This window comes from Nansenia antarctica (genome assembly GCF_963989245.1).
Source record: "Nansenia antarctica genome assembly, chromosome: 1".
Classification (NCBI taxonomy): domain Eukaryota; kingdom Metazoa; phylum Chordata; class Actinopteri; order Argentiniformes; family Microstomatidae; genus Nansenia; species Nansenia antarctica.
The window spans coordinates 35,142,620-35,157,657 of record NC_137674.1 but is presented as its reverse complement, the minus strand read 5'-3'; the positions used below and the strand labels follow the sequence as shown (position 1 = coordinate 35,157,657).

The following is a 15,038-nucleotide window of genomic DNA, read 5'->3' as shown; positions in this document are numbered from 1 at the left end:
TCATTATTTCTCTCCTGATGATACTGGAACAGTATCATAATGTAATGCATACAGACATTATTTCTCGGTAAGCCATAAACATGTGCTGTGACTCAGGAAACGACTTTATCTAAAACCCCTCACACACATGTTTATTACTGGCTGAAGCATGTTTCAAAAGTGTCACCTCTGTATTTTCCCTTAACCAATTTGGTGTCACTCCCATCTTTGACAGCCCCACTAAAAGACGAGGATGTTTATCCCTGAGAAAGAGATTTCATGGTCAATTGGCCTTTGCATGACTAGCTGCTCAACCTATCGATTCGAACAAGCCCGGCAGGCAAGCACCATTGAGGGACAACCATTTTGCTTGTGTGTCCCTTTCTGGAGAAAAGTATGGGGTTGCCACTGAAAACATGCCATTTTTCTATATTTTTGCTCCTTGTCACCAGATACGCATGAGATGCAGTGATCATTGCAGTTTTTTGCAAACCGTTTCTGTTCATTGTTTTGTTTTGTTTTGTCAGAAAAAACACCAAAACGAGTCAAAAAACTAAAGTGAAATTATAAAAAAGTCACACAAACTGAACAGACAAAAAGCAGGGAAAACAATTCCCCATGCCTCTCCATTACAAAAAAAAAATGGTGACTAGCTAAAAGTGAGACACTGCATCCTATGTGGGGTCTATCTGGGGGTTGTTTTTTTTTTTTACTATTTACGCTGTCTCTGTTGAGCCATTTCAATGTAATGTGCTGTTTCTTTGTGTCTTTGTTGTCTTTTTTTCCCTTGTTCCCCCCTTCCCCCTCCCCCCCCCCCTCTCCCCTCTCCCCCCCCCTCCCCCACCCACCCCCGGAGCAGCATTCTGTCCCGCACAGGCAGGAAGGACAACCAGGAAGCTTCCAATTTGGCCGTCCCTATGACCATGTGTCTTTTTCCTGTGCCATTCCCACTCACCCCATCTCTAAGACCACAAGTCAGTTCCATCAACCCTTCAGTTACTCGCTCCCTCCTTTACAGCGTGCTGCGCGACGCCCCTCCGGACCGCGCGGGACAGGCGGGGGGGCAGCCAGGGGGGGGGCAGCAGAGTCGGGACGCTCAGCTCTCAGAGTACCCCTCTCTGGACTATCAGGGGCTCTATGTGACCCTCGTCACCCTGCTTGACCTGGTGCCCCTGCTGCAGCACGGTCAGCATGGTGAGTGGAAGAGTGCAGAGCGTGCTGCGTTGCTGCTCGCTGCGTGCTACTGTACGTAGCTCCTCCTCCTCCTTCTCCTCCTCGTCTCCTGGCTAACTGTCTTGACGCGCGACAAGCTGCTGCTGCTGCGGCTGCATTTTTGGCAGTGAGAGAGGAGTCCCCCCCCCCCCCCCCCCCCCCCCCCCCACAGAGGGATGCATGATGGGGGGTGACGTGTGACCCGCTGGATCTTGTTGTTCAGTCTGATATCAGGAGTTTTTTTTTTAGACACAGATCTACTCTTCTTCTACTTGATTGTATTACTGTTTACTGTCTCTCTTCTTTAGTGGTATTGAATTAGTATGTTAAAATGTGTGTGGGGGGGGGGGGATGCATTGAAATCGGACATGTACAAACAAAATACTCTGATGGTTGATAATATGACGTATAGTGTATGTGTAGTATAGTGTATATAGTATAGTGTCGTAGAGTGTATGTATAGTGTATATAGTATAGTATAGTAGAGTATGTATAGTGTATATAGTATAGTATAGTAGAGTACAGTATGTATAGTGTATATAGTATAGTTAGTATGTATAGTGTATATAGTATAGTATAGTAGAGTAGAGTATGTATAGTGTATATAGTATAGTATAGTAGAGTAGAGTATGTATAGTAGAGTATAGTGTATATAGTAGAGTAGAGTGTATGTTATTGTAGTATTATATAGTGTAGTAGAGTAGAGTGTATTTATGGTGTGTGTCTCAATTGCAGCTGTGAGTTCTAATGTGTGGATAGTGAAATCTGAGATATGATATTCTGGGAATGTTTGCCTCGGTAGTGGAATTAAGAGTCAATACTTTTGTTTTTCATTAATATTTTATGAGTCTTAAAAAAGCTCAAAAGCATGAAAGCACATATTCTCAACTAGAAAGCCGTTCCCTTTGCTGAGGGCAAACTTTTGTAGCACAGCAATAATGGGTTTCTACTGAAACTCCACTGACCTTAGTTTCAACTTTCAAATGCTCTCTGTATATCCTGTATTTATACATAGTCTTTATTTATGCATTTTCTTTCTCAATTGTAATGCTACAGTATATTTGATATTTACATACAGTATGTGAAGTATGAAATGTACATTTCATTGAAGTACTGTGTCTGTTTCTCCTGTCTGTGTCTTGTGGCTCTCCCTCCCCTCTCTCGTCAGATCTGGGACAGTCCATATTTTACACTACGACTTGCCTCCTGCCCTTTCTCAGTGACGATATTCTCAGCACTTTGCCCTATGCTATGATCTCCACGTTAGCCACATTCCCCCCCTTCCTGCACAAAGACATCATTGAGTACCTCAGCAACTCATTTCTCCCCATGGCCATATGTGAGTACAGCCACAGTGTGTCTATAGCACCTGCATCATCGACTATACTATGCATGTCAAAGAAAACCTTTCCTGTTCACTATCAAGCCATGGAGAAAGTAACAGTAACAGTGGTGATGTCAATGTGTGAATGGCTATATACTATGCTCATACGAGCCAGTCTGAGCCTTATTTTGTGTTGGGTTAGGGGTTCGTCATGGTAACAGGTTGGGGATAGAATAGGGGTCATCCTTTGTGAAGACCCCAGGAGGATCATTTGTGACAGCAGCTGGTGAAAGTCGGCAAACCGACCAAATGTTCTGATTTTTATTCTGAAAAATATAAATAAATTTCTTGGAAAACATCCTCAAACCGTGGACTAGCACAACTAGCCAGTTTGCTAACACAGCTTGTTTTGTGAGCCTGCTAACAATGTAAAGTAGTGTTATAGTTAACTAGGTAGCAGTGGGGGGATTACTCACCGAATCCATTGCATTGCAATGTTTTGGCTTGACTAGCGAGTGTGTCATCGCTTTTTCACGTTGACATTTCTTTAAAATGTTCTGAATAGAAGTCTGAACGGTCCTGTTGGTTGCCGACTTGTTCCCGGTTTCACCAGCTGCTGTCACATTTTTACTGTGTGCATCTCAAACAAACTGCTTGGTTTCCCCCTGTGCCCTCTAAGGAGTCTTGCCAGGGCGCAACGGTTCCTCATTTTCACTTGTTTTGCCCTTCTTTAGTGGGTTCCACAAGAAGAGAAGGAGGTGTCCCAGCATATGTAAATCTGTCTGCTTCCTCTATGCTTATGATTGCTATGCAGTACACCTCCAACCCAGGTAACGCACACACACACACACACTTTTGTACCAGCGTCTCTCTGCCCAGTGTCGCACCATGTCTTGTGTGGTCCTCTGTGGCTCAGTTTGGTAGAGCATGGTGCTAACGAATGCTTAGGGTTGTGGGTTAGTTTCCTGTTGGGACCATTACATGTACTGTATACAGATAAAACGTGTGCACTCACTGCAATGTAAGTTGCTTTGGATAAAAGTGTCAGCTAAATGGCATGTACAGTGTATTGGGCCAGTTTCACGGACAAGGCTTGAAACTAATCCCAGACTAAAAAAACATTCTTCAATGGAGGTTTTACATTAGAAGTGTGATTTAATAATAATAATAATAATAATAATAATAATTCATTGTATTTATATAGCGCTTTTCCGGGGCTCAAAGATGCTGACAATATGGGGAAAACAGAAAACACAGAAACAACAAGCAACAGATAACATGAGCACATAGAACACAGAGTTAACGAAGACGCACAGGGAACAATTAACAGCAATGTCCAGGTGGGGAACGGGGGTGGCAGAGTTAGGGGAGATGGTTAGGGGTAGGGAAGGTTGTATGCATGGGAGAACAGGTAGGTTTTGAGGTGGGATTTAAAAGTGGAGCTTTTAGTCTAGGGACTAGCCTCAAGCCTCGTCTGTGAACCCAGCCTGGCCTAGTGTCTGTGGAGTCCTGCATGTGTAGACGGATGAGAGGCACTGTGTGGCACGGTGGCCAGAGATAGTTTCACTGACCTCAATCTCTCTCTTACTGTTTCCCAGTGTACCACTGTCAGTTGTTGGAGTGTCTGATGAAGTATAAACAGGAAGTGTGGAAGGTATATACGTTCACAAATGCATGTGCTACTTTTCACATTTTCATTTATTTAATTCATGAATTATTTATTCTCAGAAAAGGAAGTGATGATAAAAATACGAACGTACAGTATATAAATAGAAACAAACATAGCAGGAGAGGTAAGAGAAGCCTTAAAGGGCTTACAGTGAGAACATCCTCTCTAGGATTTACAATCTATCCTAATACTGTGGAGAATTGTTTACGAATGTATGTTCTGCATGTGCTACTTGTATGTTCACACACTGTCCTATAGGTGAGCGGGTCTTGTTTTGACACACTCGCTCAGTTAGCTAGCTCAGTTAGCTAGCTCCCTAGCTTATGCGGTGTGTTGTTGTGGTGTTGTTGTGTTCTGTTAGGACCTTCTGTATGTCATATCCTACGGACCGTCTCAAGTCAAGCCTCCCGCGGTGCAGATGCTCTTCCACTACTGGCCCAACCTGAAGCCCCCAGGTGCTATCAGCGAATACAGAGGCCTCCAGTACACAGGTGAGAGACTCTGGGAAGGTGTGGATCAAGCTGGGGTTACCTGGGGTTACCTGGGGTTAGCTGGGGTTAGCTGGGGTTAGTTGTAATCAGATTCAGATTACAAGTACAAAGACAACGAAACGCAGTTCGGCATCTAACCAGATAGACATAAAAGTATGTACAGCGTGATATACAGTATACAGACAAGGGAGAAGATATGTACAGTTAAGATATATGCAGTATATACAGAACAAGGGCAATGGATATCAATACAATGTACAGTTAGGGTATAGGGTATGTACAACTCTACATCTACATGTATGTGAAAAAGCTAAGTTGGAAGTTCTGAGTGGTATGGGGGGGTTGTGTGTGCAATGTTCCTCCTGTTGGGGGGTGGAAGGGGCTGGGCGTACCGTCAGTTCAGGTGTCCCGCCCCCCACCCTTTACTTTCTTTCTGGTCATTTTTACCCCCTGCTCTTGTCTCCCCCCAGCCTGGAACCCCATCCACTGCCAACACATTGAGTGTCACAACGCCATCAACAAACCTGCCGTCAAGGTAACTCCTAATCACCACACACACACACACACACACACACACACACACACACATGCAAACGCACACACACGCAAACGCACACAAGGTAACTCCTAATCACCGTGGCTTCACTTTGAAACACACACACACACACACACACACACACACACTCACACTCCTAATCACTGTGGCTTCACTTTGAACACACACACTCACACACACACACACACACACACACACACACACACACACACACCTACACACACACACGCACGCACACTCACACACACATACACACACTCCCATAGTCTCAACAGTGAGAGAACCCTCATTGTACAGCACAAACCGCCTGCCAGGTTGCAGCGGTGAGGTTGTGTTTGTGTTTGCTGTTGTAAACAGATCAGGACACGCTCCAGAGACCTGCTGGAGAGCCTGTCTCTGCTCAGTTGTTCTCAGAACTGACAAGGAGAGCAGGGACAGGGAACAGGGACAGGGACATGGACAGGGCCGGATTTCAATTACCAGGGAAACAGGACGGGTTGGGTAGGGGGGGTGGGGGACGGGGTGGTGGTGGGGGGGGGCTTAATTGGAAGCTATGACCCCATGCGACCCCCAACGATAAGGCGCCAGCAAGCGAGAGAGAGAGCGGTAAATTACAGAACAGCATCTGAGCATCTAGGCCATTAGCACTGTAGTCTAACAGGGGGGCCAGGCACAGATCACAGCTAGCAGAGATAGCACGGCAGAGCATATGTGTAGGTTCTTAGAAGGTTCTTAGATACCCAAACAGAACATTTAGAACATTCTTAGATTCCCACACGGAAGACTTAGAAGGTTCTTAGATGCCTACACAGAAGGTTTAGAAGGTTCTCAGATACCTACACAGAAGATCTAGAACGTTCTTAGATACCCACACTTGAGCTGTGAGCATGTGGCAGGCATTGAGAAAGACAAAACCTTTCATCAGATCTTAGCGGAAGGACAGCAATGTGTTGTGCGTGTGATATACAGTATGTGCGTGTAGTTGTGGTGGTCCTCTGTGGCTCAGTCGGTAGAGCATGGCGCTAACACTTGTATACACACACACATACCGAAATATGTATGTATGCACTCACTGCAATGTTAGTCGCTTTGGGTAATAAGTTTCAGCTAAATGGTGTATGTTATGCGATGAGATGTAATTATGTTTATATGCTAGTATGGGGTAAGTGTGGGTAGTGTGCATGTGTCTATATGAAGTGTGGGTAGTGTGTGTGTGTGTGTGTGTGTGTGTATATGAAGTGTGGGTAGTTTGTGTGTGTGCGGGTAGTGTGTGTGTGTGTGTGTGTGTATGTGTATATGAAGTGTGGGCAGTGTGTGTGTGTACATGAAGTGTGGGTAGTGTGTGTGTGTGTGTATATGAAGTGTGGGTAGTGTGTGTGTGTGTGTGTGTATATTAAGTGTGGGTAGTGTGCATGTGTCTATATGAAGTGTGGGTAGTGTGTGTGTCTATATGAAGTGTGGGTAGTGTGTGCGTGTGTATGAAGTGTGGGTAGTGTGTGTGCGTATATGAAGTGTGGGTAGTGTGTGCGTGTGTATGAAGTGTGGGTAGTGTGTGCGTGTGTATGAAGTGTGGGTAGTGTGTGCGTGTGTATGAAGTGTGGGTAGTGTGTGTACGTATATGAAGTGTGGGTAGTGTGTGTGCGTATATGAAGTGTGGGTAGTGTGTGCGTGTGTATGAAGTGTGGGTAGTGTGTGCGTGTGTATGAAGTGTGGGTAGTGTGTGTGCGTATATGAAGTGTGGGTAGTGTGTGCGTGTGTATGAAGTGTGGGTAGTGTGTGCGTGTGTATGAAGTGTGGGTAGTGTGTGCGTGTGCATGAAGTGTGGGTAGTGTGCGTGTGTGTATGAAGTGTGGGTAGTGCATGTGTCTATATGAAGTGTGGGTAGTGTGCGTGTGTATATGAAGTGTGGGTAGTGTGTGCGTGTGTATGAAGTGTGGGTAGTGTGTGTGCGTATATGAAGTGTGGGTAGTGTGTGTGCGTATATAAAGTGTGGGTAGTGTGTGTGTGTGTGTATATGTATATGAAGTGTGGGTAGTGTGCGTGTCTATATGAAGTGTGGGTAGTGTGCGTGTGTATATGAAGTGTGGGTAGTGTGTGTGTGTGTGTGTGTGTATATATGAAGTGTGGGTAGTGTGTGTGTGTGTGTGTGTGCGTATCTATATGAAGTGTGGGTAGTGTGTGTGTGTGTGTGTGTGTATATATGAAGTGTGGGTAGTGTGTGTGTATATGAAGTGTAGGTAGTGTGTGTGTGTGTGTATATGAAGTGTGGGTAGTGTGGGTAGTGTGTGTGTATATGAAGTGTAGGTAGTGTGTGTGTGTGTATATGAAGTGTAGGTAGTGTGTGTGTATATGATGATATGGTACGGTATGGACGCTACAGGACCTCCTATAAACAGATGTTACCCTCAGGTCGTCTAGATGGTGTAACTGTTTGTCCTCGTCCCCGTCCCCCCCTCAGATGTGCATCGACCCCACCCTCGCTGTCGCCCTGGGAGACAAGCCCCCACCCCTGTACATCTGCGAGGAGTGCAGCCAGAGGATCGCAGGGTACGTAGTCACCCCCCCCCCCTCCCTCTGTCCCCCCCCCATCCCTCCCTCGCTCTCAGCAAGCTGCCATTCCAAACACACTACATCACCTGCTGTCTGCCTCGCTGTTCACTGCTCTCTCACCCAAGGGAGGGGGGGGGGGGGAGGAAGGGAAGGCGTTACCATGGCAACGTAATTCCCCTTGTGCGGATAACGAGATCATCATCAGAAAAACAACAATGCAGTCACTTGTTCCCCTGGTTCCTCTGACTTGTGGCACAGTACACACAGCACAGACAGGGGGGATGGAGGCTGGTGGAGGTAGAAATCGGAGTACGGGGCTCATTGTAAATGGAATGGAATGAGGAATGCTAGGAAACACACGTGTGTTTATGGTTCCAAACATGTGTGTCCTCATTACATGGCGTGCATTACAATGAGCCCCTACCAGCATCCCATGAGAACACTATGTCTACATCTACCATCTATCTGTCTGTCTGTCTGTCTGTCTGTCTATCTATCTACCTGTCTGTCTGTCTGTCTGTCTGTCTGTCTGTCTGTCTATCTATCTATCGATCTATCTATCTATCTATCTATCTATCTATCTATCTATCTATCTATCTATCTATCTATCTATCTATCTATCTATCTATCTATCTACAGTATCTACCTATCTATCTGTCTGTGTCTTTCTGGCTATCTGTCTGTCTGTCTATCTACCTATCTGTCTGTCTATCTATCTATCTATCTATCTATCTATCTATCTATCTATCTATCTATCTATCCAACACGTGGCATGTCTTTGATCCTGAGGAAATCACGCAGTACTGTGAGTGCATGTGTGTGTGTGTGAGTGAGAGAGGGGTGTGTGTGTGTGTGTGTGTGTGTGAGAGAGAGTGTGTGTGTGTTAGCTGGAAGTATATATTCAACTCTGAGCTAGTCTCAGCAAAATCACTTTATTTATATATTGTTGCGACCTTTACAGAGACCATGCAGAATGGCTTGTTGACGTGCTTTTGCCCCAAGGTGAGTGTTCACAAGCAAGTAGGCATTTCCCCTCTCCTACACGTGCGCACACACGCACACACACACAGCCACACAGCCACACACACACACACACACACACACACACACACACACAGAGTAAACTCACGATCTGTTTGTATGTTGAATACTTTTGTGGCCTCGTCTTTACAGCTGAGATATCTGCTATTTGTCAAAAGAAGGTAAGACATCGGAGCTTTGATATCGATGTTGTGTTTGCGTGTGTTTGTGTTTTCTTGCGCTCTCATCCGTTCATATTCATTGTGGTATTTCTCATTGCTATTTATGGATGGTGTACTGCTGAATCATACTCATGAAAACATGATAGATACTGTTGCAATCTGACACTGTAACCATTACAACTTGAGCTCGGTATGCTAGTCTAACTGTATGCTAGTCTAACTGTATTACAGTAACCCCTAAGAAGCAACAATGCCCCCCTTTTATTTTCTTTACAAAGCAACAAATTAGTCAACAAGCATATATTGCCTTGATTTAAGTTACTTTTGGGAGTGTGCTGTACTGCCATGTCTGGTCTGACAATGCAAATGATGGTTTGGTTGTGTTTGTGATTGTGGCTGTGCCTCAGTACCTTAGTTCATGCAAACAGCAGCTCAGCGTACCATCGATTCATGACCCACCCATGACTCACACAGCACTATGCCCGTTTCAGATACTTTTGAAAGACTTGGTTAATTCCTGTTGAAGACGAACACGCCTCTGAAAGCAGGCTTCGAGGACATGAATGAGTCAGTCTGTCTATGACCTGTTAACGACCTTAACGTGCTGTGGCTGTTTCATTGAGACTCCATTCTAGTTATCTATAAAGGTTCCAAGTTTTTTTCCCCTCCTCCGAGAGTCCATTCACCGGAGCACTTCCCCTCATTACGTCCCTGACGGATGGCCCGGTTTTAATGGAACTGGCGGGCCATGAGGATTGTTCCGGAACAGAATCCCAAGGGCGCAAAAGTTCTCCCTTCTTCTCCACGGAGACGCACACAAATCAGGGAAGAGGTGATATCAGGTACTGTGTATTAAGCAGCTGAGCAGCTGAGCAGCCCCAGTCAGGCGTTGTCATTGGAAACAGCTGTCCTCCATCGTCCAACCCGTCCAGCAGTTTTAATCCACCGCCTTTTAAACAGGCTTTGTCGTACTGCAGAAAGCCCTTACCTGGACTCACGCCAGCTGTGTCGCTACCAGAACACAAATGTGATTGTTCTCTCTGAGAGGGGATTACTCGTAAAATAGGGATTCCTGTCCCCTCCCAAGTATCAGAATCTAATACCTTTTATGGACCATTAATCAGGAGTACAGAACATCTATGCAAGAAGTAATTGATTGAGTAGTGCTGTCGCAGTTTTTTTGCTGAGAGACAGAATTCTCTATTTTAATGTAAGCCAACTGAATGTCCTGTTCACAGAAGGAAGAAAGGAAGGGGAGGGGGAGAGATAGAGGGAGGGAGGAAACAGAGAAAGATCTCTTAAATTGATAGGCGGTAATGCATCTCTGTAATGGCCAAAGCTTTCAGTGGCTGATCAGATTAAGCCGGTCCCCCATTGCTAGCCTTTTCATTTTTTCTGAAAGGTTAAACACCTATTGTACATCTATTGTATCTATCTATCTATCTATATATCTTTCTATCTATCTATCTATCTCTCTCTCTCTAAGATTGATGCTTTCTGTCTCATGACAGTGCTGAACTAACACTACAGCATTTTCTCTCTGTATGGAAATGATTTGAGTGAGTTGTTCTCTCTCTCCCTATCTCTCTCTCCTTCTCTCTCTCCCTATCCGCCTATCTCCCTCTCTTCTTCTCTCTCTCCCCCCCTCTCTCTCTCACCCCCCTCTCTCTCTCCCCCTCTCCCTCCTTCTCTCCCTTTCTCTCTCTTTCCCTCTCTCTATCTGCCTCTCCCTCTCTCTCTCCACCCCCCCTCTCTCTTTCTCTCTCTCCTTCTCCCCCCCCCCCTCTCTCTCTCTATCTCTTCTTCCTCCTCTCTGTCTCTCCAGAACTGTAGCTCTCATGTCAGGAGGGCGGTAGTCACCTGCTTCTCGGCTGGCTGCTGCGGGCGTCATGGCAACCGGCCCGTCCGCTACTGCAAGCGTTGCCATGTCAACCACCACAGCGAGGTGGGGGCCGCGTCCGAGACCCATCTCTACCAGACCTCCCCCCCCCCCATCAATACCCGCGAGTGTGGGGCAGAGGAGCTGGTCTGCACCGTGGAAGCCGTTATCAGGTACACACACACACACACAGGCATGCACGCGCACACACACACACACACACGTATGCACACACACACATACACGGACACACACACAGGCACACACACACACACACACACGCTTGCATGCACACACACAGACGATACACACAGGCATGCACACACACACACGCACAAACACACACACACACACACAGAAACACGCACACTCTCACACACACACACACACACACACACACACACACACACACACACACACACCCAGGGCCCAGGGAACCATAGAATACGCCAGCAGCCTCTTTCATAATCTCTGGATGTGCTTTACACAAACACTGTAACACTGCATTCACCCACACCCACATATCCATCCATCTACTGTACCTCTCTCTCTGTCTCACACTCTCTCACTTTCTCTCTCTCTCTATCCATCCATCTACTGTACCTCTACCATATGCCTGTCTGTCTGTCTCACACTCTTCTCCGCCCCCCCCCCCCTCTCTCTCTCTGTGTTTTCACACGTCCGTCACCTCCAGCCTGCTGAAGGAGGCAGAGATCCACGCCGAGCTGCGTGAGTTTGAGCTGAACCGCCGGCGTCAGATGGGCCTGTCGGCCTCCCACCACTCCCTGGACAACATCGACTTCGACAACAAGGAGGACGACCAGCACGACCAGAGGCTGCTCAGCCAGTTTGGCATCTGGTTCCTGGTGCGTGATGATGATGATGATGATGATGATGAAGGGTGTGATGATGCTGACGGGTGTGATGATGGGTGTGATGGGTGTGCTGCTAGCTAAATGGACTGACTTATATAACGCCTTATTCCAAAGCGCTTTACAATGGCCTCCCATTCACCCATTCACACCCACATTCACATTCACATTCACATTCACATTCACATTCACATTCACATTCACACACACATTCACACACCAATGGCTGCAAGCTACCATGCAAGGCGCCGGCCCGCTCATTGGGAGCAATTTGGGGTTCAGTATCTTGTCCAAGAACACCTCGACACATGGCCTGCCGGAGTTCGAACCACCGATCTGCCGACCGTGCGATCATTAGACACCGGCTCTACCTCCTGCGCCACAGCCGCCCTAACCTAACCCTAACCCACGTACATCACTCAGTGTGGTGGTGGAGGAGGTGGTGGTGGTGGGAGTGTGATTAGGTGATGTTGTTGACACACCTGGCCACAGCAGGGTTCTTATCGCTTGGCTCTCTTGTACTGCACTTAACCCTGCAGTGCTGTGTGATATGAGGGCCATCGTCAAACGGTGTAGCAGGCTGATTGGTGGGTCACAGCTTAACATAGCGTCCCTGTAGACTAGTCAGTTACAGCGGATAACTGGCTGGGTTTTAAATTACGGTTTTAAATGACGACCCTCATATATAAATATATATACAGTGCTGCTTGAAAGTATGCGAACCCCTTGAGCAATTAGGCCTGGTTCATTTGGTACCCAATTATTTACCCATCGGATTCTCCTTACCTAATTGATTTAACCATGGCAACCTGGGGTTCACTTATTTTTGCACCTGCACTAATTTCATTATAATTTAGTTTTCCTTTTACACACATGATTCCCTCTAAACCAACTTATGGAATTGGTAAATATAAACCTGTTATGTCAGATAAAAAAGACTGGTTCTGATTAAATAAAGATTTCATGGTAAAAACAAAAAAAATCTATAATTGCACAAGGGGTTCACATACTTTCAAGTAGCACTATATAAATGATATAACAGACAGAGCAAACACTTGAATAATAATAACACTCTGTCATTAACTTTGTTACAACGGTAACATGTCTCTGTCTCCCAGCAACCGTTGCTAAGCAGCAAGCGCAGCTGTAGCTAGCTATGCAGGAACGTCATTCACAAATCAATGACATTATTTAAACAAAACTAAAACATGAAAAACGAAAGTGCAAGACAACAGGCACATAGGAAATATCATCTGATAATATGTGAACATTTATAGAACAGTATATAGGGCTTATAATTACACCGAACAACCAGAAATTTCACTCGCATCCGAACATTGTAGCTAGCTAGCTAGCACAGTTTACAATAACCAAACTTAAATGAGCTTACCTATTTCAGAATCAATAATATTATATAATAATCATACTAATACTATATCAGACACAGCAAACACTTGAATAATAAATAACACTCTTTCATTAACTGATTTACAACGATCACATTTCTCCGTCTCCTAGCAACCGTTTCAAAGCAGCAAGCGCATGCAGGGTTGCCAGATGGGATTGACAATTTCCAGCCTAACCACAGTCTAAAAACCGCTAAATCCACCAAAAACCACCAGCCCAAAACTTAGATTGTCAGAAAACCGCTAATTACTATTGGGCAGGTACCCATCATACAGGAATACACCCCCTCCCGCACCCTCTGCTCTTCCTCTTTTGGATTACTCACTGTCCCCAGTTCACGCCTCAGCACCATGGGTGCCTGAGCCTTCAGCTGCTCGGCTCCCGAGCTCTGGAACTCCCTGCCGATCCACATCCGCCAGTCAGACACTATAAACTCATTCAAAAGTCAACTCAAAACCCACCTGTTCAAACTGGCATATTCACTTTAATCTCTATCCTGTGTCCTTGTACTTCACCTCCTGTTGTTCTTTTGTTTTGTTTTCTGCTGTTTCTTTTTTGACACCTTGTCACCTCCACTATTTTTAACCTGACTGTATTTTACTGTGTATTGCCCTGTGAGGTGTCCTTAGGTGTTTTGAAAGGCGCCATACAAATACAATTTATTCTTATTGTTATTATTGTTATTATTGTTATTATTATTGTTATTATTATTATTATTATTATTATTATTATTATCATCATCTCCTGCCCCTAAGCTGTATGTCTTTTGCCAATGATGTTTGTAAAATAAAATAAAAAACTGCACATTGTATGTACTAGGATGTGTGTTTTAACTTCACACATTTTGTAACTTTCAGGCACTGACATTTTGACACTGCCTAAATGCTATTTATCCAGCCCAACCTAAATGCTATTTATCCAGCCCAACCTAAATGCTTTTTTCCCGGCCCAGTGTGATCAAAAGTAGCCCATTCGGCTGCCACCGCCCCATCTTGCAACCCTGGAGCTTTTGGAACACACAGTACTTTTATTTACGTTTGCCTACTGTCTGTCTGTGTTGTTCCTAACACGTGTGTGTCAACATGGATGACTCAAATTCATGAGTCATATGCAAAACAAACCCACAAGTACAGTACAGTACAGTAACCTGAACCTGGACCTAAACCTGATGGTAACTGTGTCTCTACTGTCTCTCCCCCTCCTCCCCTCCCCCCATCCTCCAGGTGAGCCTGTGCACCCCCACAGTGCACCCCCGCACAGTACTTTTATTTACGTTTGTCTACTGTCTGTCTGTGTTGTTCCTAATATGTACGTGTCAACATGGATGACTCGTCTCGATAACCTGATTAACCTAACTGTCTCTACTATCTCCCCCCCTCCCCCCCTCCCCCCCTCACCCCACCCTCCTCCAGGTGAGCCTGTGCACCCCCAGTGAGAACACCCCCACGGAGAGCCTGGCGCGGCTGGTGAGCATGGTGTTCCAGTGGTTCCACAGCACGGCCTACATGATGGATGACGAGGTCGGCAGCCTGGTGGAGAAGCTCAAGCCGCAGTTCGTCACCAAGTGGCTGAAGACTGTCTGTGACGTCCGCTTCGACGTCATGGTGATGTGCCTCCTGCCCAAGCCGGTGGAGTTCGCCAGGGTGAGGAGGAGGGGGGGGGGGGGGGGAGGAGGACGAGAGGGGGAGGAGGAGGGGGGAGGAGAGGGGGGAGGAGGAGGGGAGAGGACGGGAGAGGAGGTTGGAGGGGTGAGAATGAGGGGTGAGGAAGAGGAGAGGGGAGAGGAGGGGGGAGGTTAGGGGGTGGGGGGATGGAGGGGGTAAGGGAATGTTTATAAGGGTTCATAGGGTGTCATGATGGGTGACTGTGGAGTTTGCTGGGGTGAGGAGAGGGGGAG

General features: G+C 46.2%; 1 protein-coding gene across 1 annotated transcript in view; it reads left to right on the top strand.

The window, feature by feature from the left end:
• The window catches only part of unc79 (unc-79 homolog, NALCN channel complex subunit), a gene marked incomplete at both ends in the record, with an annotated part of 60,795 nt that overhangs the window by 6,103 nt on the left and 39,654 nt on the right, over positions 1-15,038 (top strand). Inside the window, 12 exons of the mRNA XM_080531807.1 lie at positions 839-1,173; positions 2,360-2,530; positions 3,250-3,345; positions 4,114-4,169; positions 4,546-4,675; positions 5,146-5,210; positions 7,690-7,778; positions 8,743-8,783; positions 8,955-8,983; positions 10,809-11,035; positions 11,557-11,728; positions 14,554-14,784. Of these exons, the coding sequence (XP_080387933.1) occupies positions 839-1,173; positions 2,360-2,530; positions 3,250-3,345; positions 4,114-4,169; positions 4,546-4,675; positions 5,146-5,210; positions 7,690-7,778; positions 8,743-8,783; positions 8,955-8,983; positions 10,809-11,035; positions 11,557-11,728; positions 14,554-14,784 (1,642 nt within the window). The remainder of the gene's footprint in view (positions 1-838; positions 1,174-2,359; positions 2,531-3,249; positions 3,346-4,113; positions 4,170-4,545; positions 4,676-5,145; positions 5,211-7,689; positions 7,779-8,742; positions 8,784-8,954; positions 8,984-10,808; positions 11,036-11,556; positions 11,729-14,553; positions 14,785-15,038) is intronic.